This window comes from Haliotis rubra, unplaced genomic scaffold (assembly GCF_003918875.1).
Source record: "Haliotis rubra isolate DU_JTF1 unplaced genomic scaffold, ASM391887v1 Scf268, whole genome shotgun sequence".
NCBI lineage: Eukaryota > Metazoa > Mollusca > Gastropoda > Lepetellida > Haliotidae > Haliotis > Haliotis rubra.
Window position 1 is genome coordinate 214,120 of NW_025766758.1, and position 17,462 is coordinate 231,581.

At 40.2% G+C, this 17,462-nt stretch overlaps 1 protein-coding gene across 1 annotated transcript in view; it reads right to left on the reverse strand.

The window, feature by feature from the left end:
• Positions 1 to 4,233: 4,233 nt before the first annotated feature.
• Positions 4,234 to 17,462, reverse strand: part of LOC124280464 (protein sel-1 homolog 1-like) — a 36,763-nt gene continuing 23,534 nt past the window's right edge. The window contains 13 exon segments of the mRNA XM_046716400.1: positions 4,234 to 4,473; positions 5,136 to 5,261; positions 5,975 to 6,147; positions 6,568 to 6,642; positions 7,425 to 7,590; positions 7,992 to 8,140; positions 9,917 to 10,004; positions 10,390 to 10,452; positions 13,303 to 13,380; positions 14,561 to 14,629; positions 15,201 to 15,257; positions 15,551 to 15,705; positions 16,230 to 16,311. Of these exon segments, the coding sequence (XP_046572356.1) occupies positions 4,342 to 4,473; positions 5,136 to 5,261; positions 5,975 to 6,147; positions 6,568 to 6,642; positions 7,425 to 7,590; positions 7,992 to 8,140; positions 9,917 to 10,004; positions 10,390 to 10,452; positions 13,303 to 13,380; positions 14,561 to 14,629; positions 15,201 to 15,257; positions 15,551 to 15,705; positions 16,230 to 16,311 (1,413 nt within the window). The 3' untranslated portion in view covers positions 4,234 to 4,341.

Here is a 17,462-nt window from a genome sequence, read left to right on the forward strand (position 1 = left end):
ATGACCCAGTAGAGACACGTGTCACAAATCCGTCAGTGTTGGCATAAGCCTGACACATAAGATACCTTCCCGAGAGATCATTGGCCTCTGCTCTTGTCCCACACTGAACCGTGTTAGCCTCCCTCTCCAAGTGACTATGTTCAAAATACCTCTCCCAACAACCAGTGATGTGATTGATTACTACCGTGAAAACCCTACAGCCTAAGCTGTATCAGATAGGCACAGCTTAGGCTGTAGGTTTTCACGGTTTGTTTTGTTTGTTTGTTGATTAACGACCCACTCAGCAATATTCCTGCTATCTTGCGGTGGTCTGTAAATAATCGGGTCTGTACCACACAATCCAGTGATCAACAGCATGAGCTTCAATCTGCGCAATTGAGATATGATGACACCTGTCAACCAAGTCAGCGAGCAGGTCCACCAGATAGCGTTAGATCCTCTTACTACAAGCATGGGTTGCTGGAGATCAATACTAGCACACATCTCCACGGGCAAGGATTCTCAAGGAGCTGAGAATGTATTTGGAACAGATTAGACCGAGATTCATTAGACCCAGTAATAATACCACACGCTTTGAGCACACCTATCCACACCCTGTTATCATCAATCATAATTTTTACATGTACTGGCATCAGAATTAATACACTTTTCAGTGTTAAGAGGCATTAGTGGTCTCTCATTAACACCATCAATAATCAATATACTTAGGTGATGTGTGCTTCCAAGTCCCAGTTCTTCAACACCAGGGGCTCCTTTCACGAAGCAACCTTTACTAAGGTTAACCTTAAATCCCATTTTTTAACATTGCACTAAGGTTACCTTAGGGCCTGTTCGATTATTGCGAAACTGGTTTTGGTTTTTGAAACTGGTTTCTCCTGTTATAAACGAGTGTCTAGTTTCGGATACATGGTTTCAAAGTGAAACTAGTTTCTAGTTTTATAAATGAGTGGATGGTTTGACCATCCGGTTTCAAAATGGATACCAAATAAATGTCTCAGCTACTGTATATGTGGAACGAATTGGATGACAGCATATGTTTTTCATTTCATCAGTGAATTAACAAATAATAAAGATATGAGATGCTTTTGGAGGTAAATATTTGCGTATATGTACTTATACCGTTACAAGTAATTATATATATACAACTTACATATAATAGTCATGTTCAATAGACTAGTCCTAGTTGTCAGTTGATTTTTATCATTATTTTGGTTCCAAAAACTGCTGCTCTATTTTGCCACCATGATCAGCTGAACTTGGCGCTTTCGTTTCCGCCATGTTTGTTGTAAGAGAATGCGAAACTGAAACTGCGAAACCTGCCTCGGAGATGGTTTCGAAGTTTCAGAGACCAGTTTTAGGTTTCGCCATAATCGAGTGCATGGTTTTCCCGAAACCAAAACCGGTTTAGCATAATCGAATAGACCCTTAGTGACTTTCAATCACCTTAGTGCTTTGTGAAAGGAGGCCCTGATCCGTAATTGCAATAAAAGACAAGACACGTCATTCCAAATACACATTCTGTGTCAGTTTATATCATACACACGCACACACATTACAGCTTCCATACAGTCAGTGAGGGTACATCTGTAAGTTCTCCATATTTATCCATACACTCTCACAGACAAAATTCCATTATGACAGACATGACAGTGATTAAACAGATGTGCTGGGGGTAGGTGGACATGATGAAGAGTGAAACAAAGCAAGCAAGGCAAAAAGTTCTGTTTCCCTAATCTCATTTCAGCATGTCAATACCTCATGGGCTAGCATACACAACGTTCTTCATCAACTGTGAATACATATGGCCATTATGTAGTAAAAAGTGAAGTGTCTGTCTTAAGGTAAGGAATGCGGTCGTCCATGATTTAAACTTGCCTGAACCACAGATGCGATGAAAGCAAAAATTAGCATCAAGGTATAAGCCTTTATTGTGACTGTTGGGGTCTTGTCACCATGCATAGGATCATTTTCTATGGAGCTTAACCTTCAGGAGTCACAATAAAGGCCCACACATTATGCTAGTTTTGGCATTTCAAGCACCTCTGGTCTGAATCCTGATACTGAAGCAATGGATAGATCAGATAATGATAATAATAAGTGCATTTATAATGCGCTAAACTCCATTCACGCGGTGAATGCTCGTAGCCCTAACAATCTGATTATTATTATTACCCGGATAACCCAAGCTGCTTGTGAGGCGCTAGAGGATACCCATTTTCTGCTGGGTGAACAGAGGCAATTTTGAACAAACTCACTTGCCTAAGGTGAGACCACATGTATCACATGTGCTTCGTTGTGGGGCAGGACTGAAGTACTAGAAACTCTCAGGAGTCAAGCTGCCAAACACAGTCACCCATCCAAGGACTCTCCAGCTCAGTGTTGCTTAACTTCAACTATGATTTCAATCTCATGTTTCACTATTTCAATTCAAATTTTCTGCCCTGCTTGAACCAGGCCGTATCGGAATCCATTGGTTTTGGGCAACCTTTAGAATTTCAGGGAGTGGCGCAATGGAAGGTTCTCACCCTTACTCACCAATACACCACAAATTAGCCACATGTAATCACAGTTGACAGAGGGAGGAAATAAGTGTATACAAAAGCTGAGTGGTATTGAAAATGAACAATGAATTCTTAATACCATGTAACATTCAATTATCCTTATGACAAGGAGTCTCCAATCCATCAACATATACACATACTATGTGGCACCAACACAGGATCAAAGCCCAGAGACACGTGGTTCAATACACCTACATTTTTTCAGCTTAAAAGCAAAACACAAAAACCTTCTAACATGACTGACACATAAACAGAAAGGACACCTGTCCAAATACCAGTGCCAATATTCGATAAATAATTATGCTCTTTTCACTCATCATTTTCATATCATAATTAAAAAAATCTCCATTAAATCAATTTTTCATCATCACATGTAACTCTTTTTCTGTTTAGTTTGTACACCCAGCTACACATACAATACAACCTACAAAAATTAAATAAAATAAATAAATCCCCATCAAAGAATAGCATGTGATAGTCAGAGGACACTGCCTGTACTCCAACAGGCAAACAACTTCTTAGATCGAATATTTACAATCTTCAAATGGTACTACAATCACGTTTATCTCACCTCACACATAAATGCAATGTTCTGATTGGCTGAGCCAATCAATGTACCCTGCCTACAAGCGAGTAACATTTTCAGTGTTACCCGCTGGAAATGCCGAACTGTGGGAATTCGTTTGGTACTTTGTGTTAGTAGTGTTTGGGTTGTTGCCTAACTCTGGTACTCAATATGATCCAATACCCATGCTTCAAACTAGTGTTGGGAATTGGTTAAAATCTCATAATTGATGATTGGTTCACATTCCAACCGATCAATCATCGAAAATAATTGGTTAGCGTCATTTATGAAATTTCTTAATGCAAAAAAAATAAGGAAAAAACATGTAGTTCTTTTGGGTTTTGGGGGCAAAATTTCACATCTTTAAAGGATGACTAGTATGTTAGGAACATAAATTTCTTAGAGTCTTTAAGATAAATTCAGTCATGACATGGAACGAGCTTTTAGTGCTTATGAAATGTAACAGACAAAACCAACCTAGTGAAAAATACTGTTAATGAAAACAGGTGTTCCAGAATTGTTTGTGTTTGATTATGACAAAACATGATCGATTGCTTGGTCACTGCGACCAATCTTCGATTATTTCAATTAATCGGACTACCACTACTTCAAACAGTTCAAAATTAACATTGAGGTACATGTATTTGGTGAGATAAATATGTTGTGCACTGGTCCCTTGGAGCCCAATGGGTTGATGTACCCTCTATATTTGTTTATGTAACAAACAGAGAAAACATCAATCCATGTCCCCCTCGTGACCAGTGAACCAATAATAATAGTATAACCCAAGCTCAACATGAGTAGATCACCAGCATGATCAGGTGCCCGATCCATAAATCAATCTGTGTTTGTCTTCGCTTTACAATTTCCTAGGAATGTTATCTTTTGATATTTCAGGTTACTTGCAGCATAAATGTTCCTTCATTGACTATAACAAATACAGTAACTTTCTACTTTAAAAAGAACAGTGTAGAAAAATTGTAATCAGATTATATTTTTCTGAATAATTTAAGGCAATATTTTAGGACACATTAAGCAAGATGTGGAATAAAGTGCACCTAATTTCACAAAGAAATAAAATCTCTCTCCACATAGCAAATCTTGTACAACAATAAAATCTGTAATTCATTTTCATGTCAGTATTTACATGTATTTACAATGTACAAAAATGCAAATTTACAGTTATCAGCGCCAATGTATTGCTTCCTATCTGTGCTACCTAGCACGTCGCAGTAAAATGAGAAGTCCAAGTACCAGAGATAGAAGCGTAATGATGTAGAGATCCCAGTTGGGTCCCAGGTACAGCCGTGGATCCAGGTGTTGAAATATACCTTGGTAATACTCAATCTAAAACATAAACATCTCACAGTAAAGCACGGCCAAACATGATATCATTCAGTGGCATTTAGAGGGAGTGAGTGAGTGAGTTTGTGAGTTTAGTTTTACGCCGCACTCAGCAATATTCCAGCTATATGGCAGCGGTCTGTAAATAATCGAGTCTGGACCAGACAATCCAGTGATCAACAGCAGGAGCATCGATCTGCGCAATTGGGAACCAATGACATGTGTCAACCAAGTCAGCGAGCCTGACTACCCGATCCTGTTAGTCGCCTTTTACGACGAGCATAGTCGCCTTTTATGACAAGAATGGGTTGCTGAAGATCTATTCTACCCTGGATCTTCACGGGTCAGTGGCATTTAGAAGATGGATGTGTAGATAATGACAATTTGAGCGAATGAGTATGGCCTTATGCCACTTCTAGCATAATCCAGCAATATCATGGCAGAGAACACCAGAAATATCAAATGTGGGAAATATCAAACCCGGGGCTTCGGTGTGACGAGAAAATGCTTTAACCACTAGGCTACCCCAGCTAATAATAGAAATGAGTGAGTGAGTTTGCTTTTACCCTGATAACAGAAGGAATGTAACCAAATGTATATCACATAAATCTTGATGTTCATAAACCCTAGTGAATTAATGGATTCAATCCACACGGTATTCTCACCTCTTTGTTGAACACATCAAAGCCATAGAAGAGTCCAAGTTTGACCAGTGCCAGGGTTACTGGAACCTGGGCGTCCATGCTCGTCTCTGCTGCCAGGTCATAGAAGCGTTTTGCCAAATGTACATCCTGAAGTACAATCAATCAACCATTGGCAACATTATATTTCAATTGTTCTGGTGGCGTACAGTCAAACATTGTTTATCCAGACATTTGCATTACCTCACCTACCCAAATTCTGCAATGTGAAACCTCATAGTACCTCGATGTAGAGTGACTTCCCTTGGTATTTAAAAGTAGTGCTTTCATTTTGCTTCACATACCATTACCTGGATTTATGAACCACATACATTTAACTGTTAAGAGAGTGCAGTGCCTTGTGTATTGAGACCTGTCATATATTGCTGCAGCCACCTGTCTCACTCTTATGACTAAAAACCTAATCCTGTGTGTGTTATTATTAGTCAGTTGTACATTTATCTTGTACAGCTATTATACTCATTATTTCTGTACATACTGACTTCCTGCTTTGCCTTTGCATTTCAACTTTGGAATCAATACATTACAATAAATATGTGTACCATACGAAAAGCACACAGCTGTAACAAATCAGTCGGCGAATCTTTACCAACATATCTTTACCACCTAGGCTCCTGTGAGAGTTTTCTGTAAGATTCCAGTAAAACACTTGGATATCCAGACCATGACTTAATCTGTATTTCAGAGAGATCATACATGAAATCTGAACATGTATGCTGTACATATACCAGTAATTGATATGAACCTTTCCATCTGTCAAGTGTCTAATGTTTCCTCAAGATGGACACTGAAGGGTACAGTACCTGGCGGAGTCCAAGGCCTCTCTCGTGCATGTAGCCCAGGTTGAACATGGCCTGTGCATTGTGCTGTTGCTCCGAGGCCATGCGGTAGTGGTTGGCTGCCGACTCATAGTCGATGTCTGTCCCAAACCCATAGTAGTGGTAGTCCCCCATCTTCACCCGCGCCCATGTGGAACCTGCAAGACAGACGCTATGGTTTCAGTCTGTGTTCTTAGATAAATCCAGCAGTTTGGGGCATATAGAATACAGATTGAAATTATCAGTCAGGGGCAATGCATTCAGCCACTGGAAGGGAGATAACCCTGCGATTACTGACTACAGTATTTAACAAGTCCGAACCACATTTTTCAAAGTATGAAATATTACACTTATCTTAAGGTGTTTTATTGAAGAGCAGAATAGGTTTGGGCAATTTAAGACTTTCCATGCCTGCACAAGCCCAAGCAATACACCAGCTATATCATAACAGCCTGTCATTTCAGTGTCAATATTACAAACAAGATAAATATGTCCAGACAAACTGTAGTCTCTAACAGATCACTAAAAGACCTCAAAAGCAGCAAGCATTTGTCAAGATACACTGATGACCGCACTACCTTGAGATGCTGCCCGTGTGTACTGCAACAGCGCCCTCTGGTGCACCTCGAAATCCTCGAACAGCTTACTCTCACCTGGAAACAACATCCCTTGAGTACAGGCAGTGGAAGAAGCACAATAGTAAAGACAGGAATGCTAGTGTACACTTAAGTCAGCTTTACTGCAGCGGCAGAGAATTACATAGTGGTTATCCATCCATGTAATAATTGCCTCCAGAAATCATTCATGCACAACTAAAGGTTCCAATCCCATGGGTTTTGTCATTTGTGTCACGTGCAGTACAATTATATCCTGCAAAAACTACAACCAATACACTGGATACTACAATGGTGCTTGAGCTGCATGTACTCCCAAATTTCACAGTCCTTCAGTAGAAAGTGAAAATTGTACAAACTGTTCTCTTCATATACATGTGCTGGTTATGTTTTGTGCTGTGCTCTCAGACAGATGCAGCTTGTTGTAATACTACTACATCAGGAGTAACAGGACCTAACATCCCAACAACATACTCTCCCTTGTTCTGTTGCTTGTTAATCACTGTTATATCCAGGATGGGAAAAACACCATTTTTTAGACAATTAACAAGTTACCTTGTGTCAGTCAATCAAGTATGGCTTTGTTCACTTGCTGACCTGAGTTGTAAGCACCCATGACCCGACCCACTCCTTGAAACAACTCTTTCCCTGAACTCCCCTCCCCTTTTAAAATTAAGGAATCCAGTTCTGCATCTGATCACCTCATTGGTTGGTTATAACATAAGCATGACATTGCTGAAAAGTAAACTCCACCCAGAGACTAAGAGTTGTTGAGCCAATTTACCAATTAAACAATAAAATGTCTTATATTTTCCACTTACCATTATCGAGAATGTAAGCGACATTGGACTGTGCTACTTCATATCCGAGTTCTGCGAGGAAGGTGTATTTAATGAGAGCAGCATCTACTTGTCCTTCCTTGTACATGCGATGAGCATCCATCAACATCTCCGACCATCGGCCTCTCTCAGCAACATTCTTAAACAGCTGCAATCATACATGCATTCCCCTTAATGTCACATACCACATGTTCCACAGAGGTAATGATCAATATATCAATAACTTATCTGCTTAGATACCATCTAAATCCTGGGTCAGTAGAGTAAGTCTGTATTCTATGATCTTGTTTGTTTGTATATTTACTGTTTAACGAGCACTCAGCAATATTCCAGCTATATGGTGGCAGTCCGTTAATAATCGAGTCTGGACCAGACAATCCAGTGAACAATAGCATGAGCTTCGATCGCATAATTGGGATACGATGACATGTGTCAGCCATATCAGCGAGCCTGACCACCCGATAACGTTAGTCGTCCCTTACAACAAGCATGGGTTGCTGAAGACCAATTCTGTCCCGGATCTTCACAGGTCAGCATTCTAAGACTCACCTCTACAGCTGTGTGGCAGTTCCGCAGTACTCCTGTTCCTGTAGCATGCATCTGTGCCAGGTTGTAGTAAGCCAGCACATGGCCACCTTGTGATGCCAGGTTGAAATACTTCACGGCCAGCTTGTAGTCTCGTCTCACTCCCAAACCACCTGCAAACACACAGACAGCCATGAAATACTTCACAGCCAGCTTGTAGACTCGTCTCACTCCCAAACCACCTGCAAATTTTCTAAGGTCCATGTCAAATGATTAGGAATAGATTTTTATAGAGTGTTCTAGGACTTCACTGTGCCTAAAGCACATTCTTTAGAAACAACATAAAATGTATGTGTGTATTCCACAGTAATCTCCCTTTGATCATGCCACATGTGAGTGAGTGAGTATAGTTTTACGCCGCTTTTAGCAATATTCCAGCAACATCACGGCGGGGGACACCGGAAATGGGCTTCACACATTGTACCAATGTTGGGAATCGAACCCGGTCTTCGGTGTGATGAGCAAACGCTTTAACCACTAAGCTACCCCAACGCCCCGTCATGCCACATGTACGTTTCCTCATGAGGCCCCTGTTACTCAGTTGAGTGAATGTTTGTGCTGTACATATAGCATGTACATCACAGCAGAGTGGCCACAATTACTAGTACTTTTGCAAGTGCAGTCTAACCCGCTATCTTGTCAGTCAAACCATTGGTCTACAGACTTAACAATAATCCTTGCTCTTGTATATGATGACGAATATACAGTGTCATAGAGTCAGATATTGATTCTCTTCAGTTTACCAATAACATTGAAATACCATTCTTTTATTGACAACAGAGTTTTTATGCACATTTCAAGGTTCTTCAAGTCAAGTCAAGTGAGTGACATGTTGCCAGCCTGGGACCCAGGTGTTAATGTCCCAAGCCCTAAATGTATTACAGAGAGGTGAGGTGAGGTGAGGTGAAATTGGATTTAACGCCGTGCTTGAGAATATTTTGCTCATATGACGATGTGCATGCGTGTGTGTGTGTGTATGTGCGGCTGCTTGTACTAGCCCAGACTTAAGCTGGTTTTATAGTGCTAGCCCACTGAGATACCATGCCGCAGTGAAGCATGGATACCCTACTCAGACACATTATACTGACTCCGAGCCGACCAGTCCTTGTTGCACCCATTAATGCGGAGCGCCAGGCAGGGACCAACAAGTACCATATGTTAACATCTTTCGGTATGACGCGGTCGGGGATCGTATTACAGAGAGTAATCTGGACAACCCTGCTCACTGTGACCTAACAACAAGTCTGGAGCACTGGGGATATTGTATGCTCCACACAGGCCCCATTGTTAAAGTCCCACCCCCTAAATGTATTACAGAAGGTCCTCTGAGTATCCCTGCTCACTGTGACCTAACAACAAGTCTGGAGCACTGGGGATGTTGTATGCTCCACACAGGCCCCATTGTTAAAGTCCCACCCCCTAAATGTATTACAGAAGGTCCTCTGAGTATCCCTGCTCACTGTGACCTAACAACAAGTCTGGAGCACTGGGGATGTTGTATGCTCCACACAGGCCCCATTGTTAAAGTCCCACCCCCTAAATGTATTACAGAAGGTCCTCTGAGTATCCCTGCTCACTGTGACCTAACAACAAGTCTGGAGCACTGGGGATGTTGTATGCTCCACACAGGCCCCATTGTTAAAGTCCCACCCCCTAAATGTATTACAGAAGGTCCTCTGAGTATCCCTGCTCACTGTGACCTAACAACAAGTCTGGAGCACTGGGGATGTTGTATGCTGTATGCTCCACACAGGCCCCATTGTTAAAGTCCCACCCCCTAAATGTATTACAGAAGGTCCTCTGAGTATCCCTGCTCACTGTGACCTCACACAACAAAACTTTGGCACAGAGGACCTATTGTGCCCCACTATGGGGTGTCATCAACTTACTGAAGTGCATAATCCCTAGCTGCAGCTGTCCATCCACCCAGCCCTGGTCAGCTGCCATGGTGAAGAATCTCACGGCCTTTGTCAAGTCCTGCAGAAGACTCACACTTGTCAAATACTGTCTGTCAAGGCTTCTTTATATATAACATGTAATGTTATTACAAACATTTCATCTAAGATTTCAAAATCATACAATGAGTAGGTTTTGTTGACCTGAAGAACTAAAAATAATTTAGTACAATCCCAAACATCTGTATCCAAAATTAACATAAAGGGTTGTCCTTGGGACAATGAGGTCTTCTATCATATCAACCCCCTAAACTTTCATAGCTGATTTAAAAAATAAACATCAATAAAATGTATCCTAACATGCTTTCATAAAACATATCAGCTGATCCACATGATTCATAATCCAGTCAGTATTAGGGGGATCAGAATCAACCAGCTAGCACTAGGTTAGGAGAGCTGTCTCTTACCTTGTCCACTCCCATGCCATTCATGTACATCATCCCAAGGCCAGTCTGCCCTACTGGGTTACCCTGTAAAACAAATAGCTCCAGTGAATGTTCAGCATTAACTCCAACAGAACTCCTCTCCCACAACCTGGTACATGTGTTTGTTTGTTCATTGTCGTTAAATGCCACAGTGTTCAAACTATGAGATGGATGCCTGCAGGTACTGATTCCTGGACCAAGCAATCCAGTGACCAACATTGTGAGTAGTGATCCACACCATCATGGTAAACTTACATGCAATCAACCAAGTCAACTAAAGTCTAAACACCCGGTCCATATGGACCCATCCCCCAACCAGCATAGGTAGCTGTGGACCTATTGGGTTTTCAAACCCATGACCCCCATGAGAGACATGTCGATATGTAAAGATCATGAGAGACATGTCGATATGTAAAGATCATGAGAGACATGTCGATATGTAAAGATCATGAGAGACATGTCATATGTAAAGATCATGAGAGACATGTCAATATGCAAAGATCATGAGAGACATGTCAATATCAAAGATATGCAATGCAGATCATGAGAGACATGTCAATATGCAAAGATCATGAGTGACATGTCAATGATCATGAGAGACATGTCAATGTAAAGATCATGAGAGACATGTCAATATGTAAAGATCATGAGAGACATGACATAAAGATCAAGAGACATGTCATTATGTAAAGATCATGAGAGACATGTCGATATGTAAAGATCATGAGAGACATGTCGATATGTAAAGATCATGAGAGACATGTCAATATGCAAAGATCATGAGAGACATGTCAATATGTAAAGATCATGAGTGACATGTCGATATGTAAAGATCATGAGAGACATGTTGATATGTAAAGATCATGAGTGACATGTCGATATGTAAAGATCATGAGTGACATGTCAATATGTAAAGATCATGAGTGACATGTCAATATGTAAAGATCATGAGAGACATGTCGATATGTAAAGATCATGAGTGACATGTCGATATGTAAAGATCATGAGAGACATGTCAATATGCAAAGATCATGAGAGACATGTCAATATGCAAAGATCATGAGAGACATGTCAATATGTAAAGATCATGAGTTGAGGTGAGGTGAAATTGGGGTTTACATCGTGCTTGAGAATATTTTGCTCATATGACGACGTGCATGCGTGTGTATGTGTATGTCTGTGCGGCTGCTTGTACTAGCCCAGACTTAAACTGGTTTTATAGTGCTAGCCCACTGAGATACCATGCCGCAGTGAAGCATGAATACCCCACTCAGACACAGTATACTGACTCCGAGCCGACCAGTCCTTGTTGTACCCATTAATGCCGAGCGCCAGGCAGGGACCAACAAGTACCATATTTTAACGTCTTTTGGTATGACGTGGTCGGGGATCGAACCCGCTTCCTTCCGCTCTCCAGGCGGACATTAAAGATCTTGAGAGACATGTCAATATGTAAAGATCAAGTCAATGATTTGATTTCATCAATTCTGTATAACATTTTTGACATGCTTGGAATATACATGTTTTTTTGTCATAAAATTTAACAGATTCTGTACAGTGCACGTGTTTACTTTACATTTCATATGAAGTGGGCCCATGGGTAATGAAACTAGTGGGACATTTGCCTTTGTAGGTGGGTCATCAGAAAAAAAGGGAGACAATTTATTCACTCAGTAATTTCAATGAGTTTATCATTCAAATTACAGCTGTTCAGTTGTATTATATAACTGTTAATCCAAACACTGTTAATTTAATGAGATGACCCTCAAAGTTATTATGTTGTAACTTTATATCTCAGTGGCAGTCTGTTTTCATTTTTATTCGTAGACTTATTTTGACTTTCACGGAACAAAAGCCACAGATATAAACCTTGCCATTTTGTTTGGTCAGAACATGACTGGGATGTCTTGCTCTCAGTTTCAACATCCACTACGCGTACAGTGATTGTGTCATTGACATTCAATGTTTTCGTTGCAATTTCTGAATTACAGCTGCCACCATTTGACCCCACAACTGTTCCCTAATCTTCTCTGTCACTTTTTGATCTTTTTGTTTGGAAAAACTCAAGTATTCGCGACTGTCGCTTCACAACAACAGACGATTTTGCCCATGGCATTTTGATTCAAATAATTACCTTCAAATTCAGTTACCGCCCTTCGATACAGGAATTGAAGTCTAAGGGGTATAACTCTTATGTATAGACACACAACATGACTTGAATAAGCTACGTATAAGCTCCATGCATTGATTTAGGCGCCGCACTGGATGTTGGAAAGCGCGCATATTATAACGAATGCTGATTGAACGCTAGAAAATGTGAAAACAAGTTAAAAATATTGGCTATGCAGGCTTATGCATGATTGTTACGAGTCGTTTTATTTTTATGGTGCGCCAACCGGACCCACCAAGTCAAGGAATTCTGCGTCATTTTTTACTAACATGCGTCAATGGCGCAATGGCGAAGTCTAAAATAGACTCTGCATGTACATTTGTCAACATAGAATGCACGCCATTGTTTACTACTGCATTATGAATCTAATTATAAGTTAGAAACCTTAATAATTATCCGAAAGATCGATCATATCTAAATGAATGTGGAAGGAGTGAAAACCTTATTAGTTACTGTTAATCATGAAATAAATGTCACCATATTATTTGTAAATGCCACAGCAACTTGTAAATAATCAAGACTTGCGCAAAAATAACAGTGGTATATATTCTGAACAATGCCACTCCACTGTTACTAAATGACATGTAATCAAACAGTCATCATATGATCCAATTTGTCATCTCAAGAAGACAAAGTGATAGCAAGGGGAAACCCAATGGCTTGTTCTGTTGACAATATGTTTGGGTATTTCATTGTGTTTATAACAAATTCTAATCAGGCATTACCTTGTCTGCAGCGTTCTTGAAGTAGTGGAAGGCTGTCATGTTGTTCTGTGTCACCACCGGGCTCCCTTCTGTGTACATCTGTGGAACACGACAAGGATCATATACAAGTACTGGGATCACATACTGCCTACTACTAAACAACAATGGCTCAAACAATTTCAATACTGGGGTCATATACTACTACTGGGATCACATACTGTCTACTACTTATCAACAATGGCTCAAATGGCTCTACTACTGGGATCACATACTGTTCTACTTATCATCAATGAAAAGTCGAACAATTTCAATACTGGGCTCATATACTAGTATTGGGATCACATACTGTCTACTACTTGTCATCAATGGCTCGAACAATTTCAATACTGGGGTCATATACTACTACTGGGATCACATACTGTCTACTACTTATCAACAATGGCTCGAACAATTTCAATACTGGGCTCATATACTACTACTGGGATCACATACTGTCTAGGACAAGTCAACAATAATTCAATATCCCAGTACTGGGATCACATACTGTCTAGTGCTTATCATCAATGGCTCGAACAATTTCAATACTGGGCTCATATACTACTACTGGGATCACATACTGTCTAGTTCAAGTCAACAATAGTTCAATATCCCAGTACTGTGATCACATACTGTCAAGTACTTGTCAACAATAGCTCAATACCCCTCCACAGGGAATATATGCTACTACTGGGATTACATACTGTCTGGTATTACCAGAGTACACACAATACCAAACACTCATCAACAATGGCTTAATACCCTCAAACTGTGATCTCATGATATGAAGAACTTGTCAACAATGGCAGAGATGACAAACCTAACTCGAACTATGGAGTAACCAGTGGGGTAAAAAACACTTTGTGAATTAAAACCATAGCTCTCATTTCTCAAGAATTCTGCATGTCAGTGGTACATAACTATTTGATCTCCATGATATTGTATGTGTAATATAAATTGAGCAAAATATTACAAATATTACGATTACAGTTGCAAGATTACAAAAATTACAAGGGTGCCGGACAAGCATCCAAGCATTATCACATTCTCAAAAAACCCAACTATTACAACATCATAATGTTTTGCAAGTCTGCAATGGCTAGAACTTACTCAGAGTAATTGGATGAATATCTTATCATTTATATCTTATAAACTGCAAACTCCCATAACAGAGTGGAACAAGTGATTCTTTCAGTCTTTAACAATTCCACTATAAAGGACAAGTGTTTGTTGGTTGACATACCTTGCCCAGGTAGGCTAGAGCGTTGGCATTCCCAGACTCAGCAGCCATCAGGAAATACTGGAGGGCTTGCTGCGGAGACAGAGATAGAGATGTGAATATAACCATAGATGGCAGGGCTCCAGATAAGGGACGTATCGGCGTATGTACGGATGAACAATTTGCACGATACGGTAGGAAATAATTTATTAAACGTAGCAGATACGCACCACGGCAATGGTGTACGGTCTTAGAATCATTTACAGACGTATTTATCTGAAAAAAGTATTGTTTTATTGTATATTGACCTGTTTACACAAGACTAGCAATGTCGTGGTGCATATATGAAACGAAACACAAGGTTACTGATACTCCATTAAATTCCATTCAGTACTCTAAATGTAGGCTTAAGGTTTTCGAGTACTCCTATATTGAAAAAATAAGGACTACGTACTCCTGGTGTTCAAAAATTATCTGGAGCCCTGGATGGGACATACTGAGCTACTTACTCGGGGTAGGATGCTGTCTTACTGAATTGTGACAGCCTGTTTTCAGGAAATTTGATTTGGTAAAATCCTGAAGAAATTATGGTGCATGACAAAGCAGACAAATCCACATAACTGTACTATGTGATGCAACTATGAAAACTGTTGGATTGGCTTACCTCATGGTTGATGGCCACTCCTCGACCTCCCTGGTAGTACAGCTGTCCTAGAACCACCTGAAATAAGTACAGCATTGTACAGATGGTGTACGACATAGGGATGCTACAATACTGTACAGATAGTGTATACCATGAGGATGTTACAGTACAGTAAAAAACAGCACAGGGACACTACACTGCAATGACAATAACATATAATTCCTGTCAGCTTTAAAAAAATATACGACAATTCTTGATACCTCAGAAACCCCATAGCATATTTGCAACTAAAGACAGACGAAGAACTCAGGCTCTATGTACTTGAGATCTGTTCCAGGGTCCCCCAGGAGTATTTAGGACTAAAGACTGACCTGTGCCTGGACGTCCCCCTTGTCAGCCAGGAAGTGGTAGTACTGCAAGAGGTCATCATCCAGGAGGGGGCTGTTGCCTGTCTGACTCTCACTCTCCTCCTGGAGACGGACACGCTGCACTGTGGGGCCGCCCGACAGGGACACACTGTCGGCCACTGTCAACACAACAAAACAGGATCAGTTTCTTCATCGTTAAACTCTGCACTCAAAAACATGTCAGCTATTTGATGGAGGACTATACATGAATAATATATTGATTGATCTTATGATAAACAATCCATGGGGGAAGAGTACATGGAATGAAGGCCAGGAAATACTGTATTTGTTTTGTGCATAGTAAAACTGCTATTTGGTGTATTGAGTGAGTGAGTGAGTTTAGTTTTACGCCGCTTTTAGCAATATTTCAGCAATATCAGAGTGGGGGAACACCAGAAATGGGCTTCACACATAGTACCCATGTGGGGAATCGAACCCGGGTTTTCAGCATGACGAGCGAACGCTTTAACCACTAAGCTACCCCACCGGCACTTTCTCGTGTATGGTGCCAAGTCAACAAATATGTTGTATAGTAGGAGGTAAAGAAACAAGAGACACATTGTATCAATATTTGTCAAATTACGTGTATTTCCAAGAAATAAATGAGCAAACATTCTTTCTTAGGCAATATGCTGGGACTCACCTGTGCCGGCTACCTTCTTGTAGTGGGTGAGGGCTGACTCACATTTGGCCTCCACTCCAACACCTGCCCAGTAGCGATAACCCTGCACATATAAACACACATCAATACACATGAACACACATCGATATACATTAACATCACATCAAACCAAGCCATTATACAGTTTATCAAAGTTACTCTAAAATGGTAATGTAAATAATACCTAAATTTGATTAACTCTAAAAAGGAGCGAGCAATTAGAGTTTCATGATACATTTTGCGATGTTCCAATATCATATCCTGGACACAAGACATCAGCTTCACACATTTTACCCATGTTATGAAACAAATCTGGATCTTTGGTGAGATAAGCAAAATACTTTAAACATTTTGACAAGGACACTATTGATTCCATTAACTTGTTCATATGCTAAGTGTTTAGGACATATCAGACCAAAATTCCACTGCCGCAAATTATCAAATCAAACTTAAAAAGTAATGAAAGTTTATTAAGATGAAGTTAAATGTCAACAAAAACATGACCAGTCAACCTCACTTGATATCTTGATCTATATTTTTCAAGACTGACTTTGACCTTGACATGAATGTCATAGTGTATGAAATATGCAAAAATGGTACTAAAGAAATTGCTTATTGAAAAAAATTCAAGGGAAGTCTTGAAAGCCTATGAAGAAAATCCAGTGACATCAGGTTAACATGCTGAAATCTTCAAAGTGCCCCAGTGACCTTGAAAATTATGTGAAGGTCACCAAAATCAACTGGGCCTTGCACTTTCCCTAGATGAAGCTTGGTGTCAAATATGAAGAAAGTCCAGTCAATGGTTCTCGAGATATCTTGCTGACCATCTTAACATGCAGGTTAACACACTGAAATCTTCAAAGCGTCACTGTGACCTTGAAAATTAAGTGAAGGTCACCAAAATCAACTGGGCCCTGTGCATTCCCTGGATGAAGCTTGGTGTCACATATGAAGAAAATCAAGTGAATGGTTCTAAAGGGTATCTTGCTGACAAGCATAACATGTAGGTTAATATGCTGAAATCTTCAAAGTGTCGCCATGACCGTGAAAATTAAATGAAGGTCACCAAAATCAACTGGGCCCTGCACCTTCCCTAGATAAAGCTTGGTGTTTAATATGAAGAAAATCTAGTGAATCTTGAGATATCTCGCTGACAAGGGTAAAACGTTAAAGTCCCCTTGTGACCTTGAAATTAAGGTCAAAGTCACCAAATTA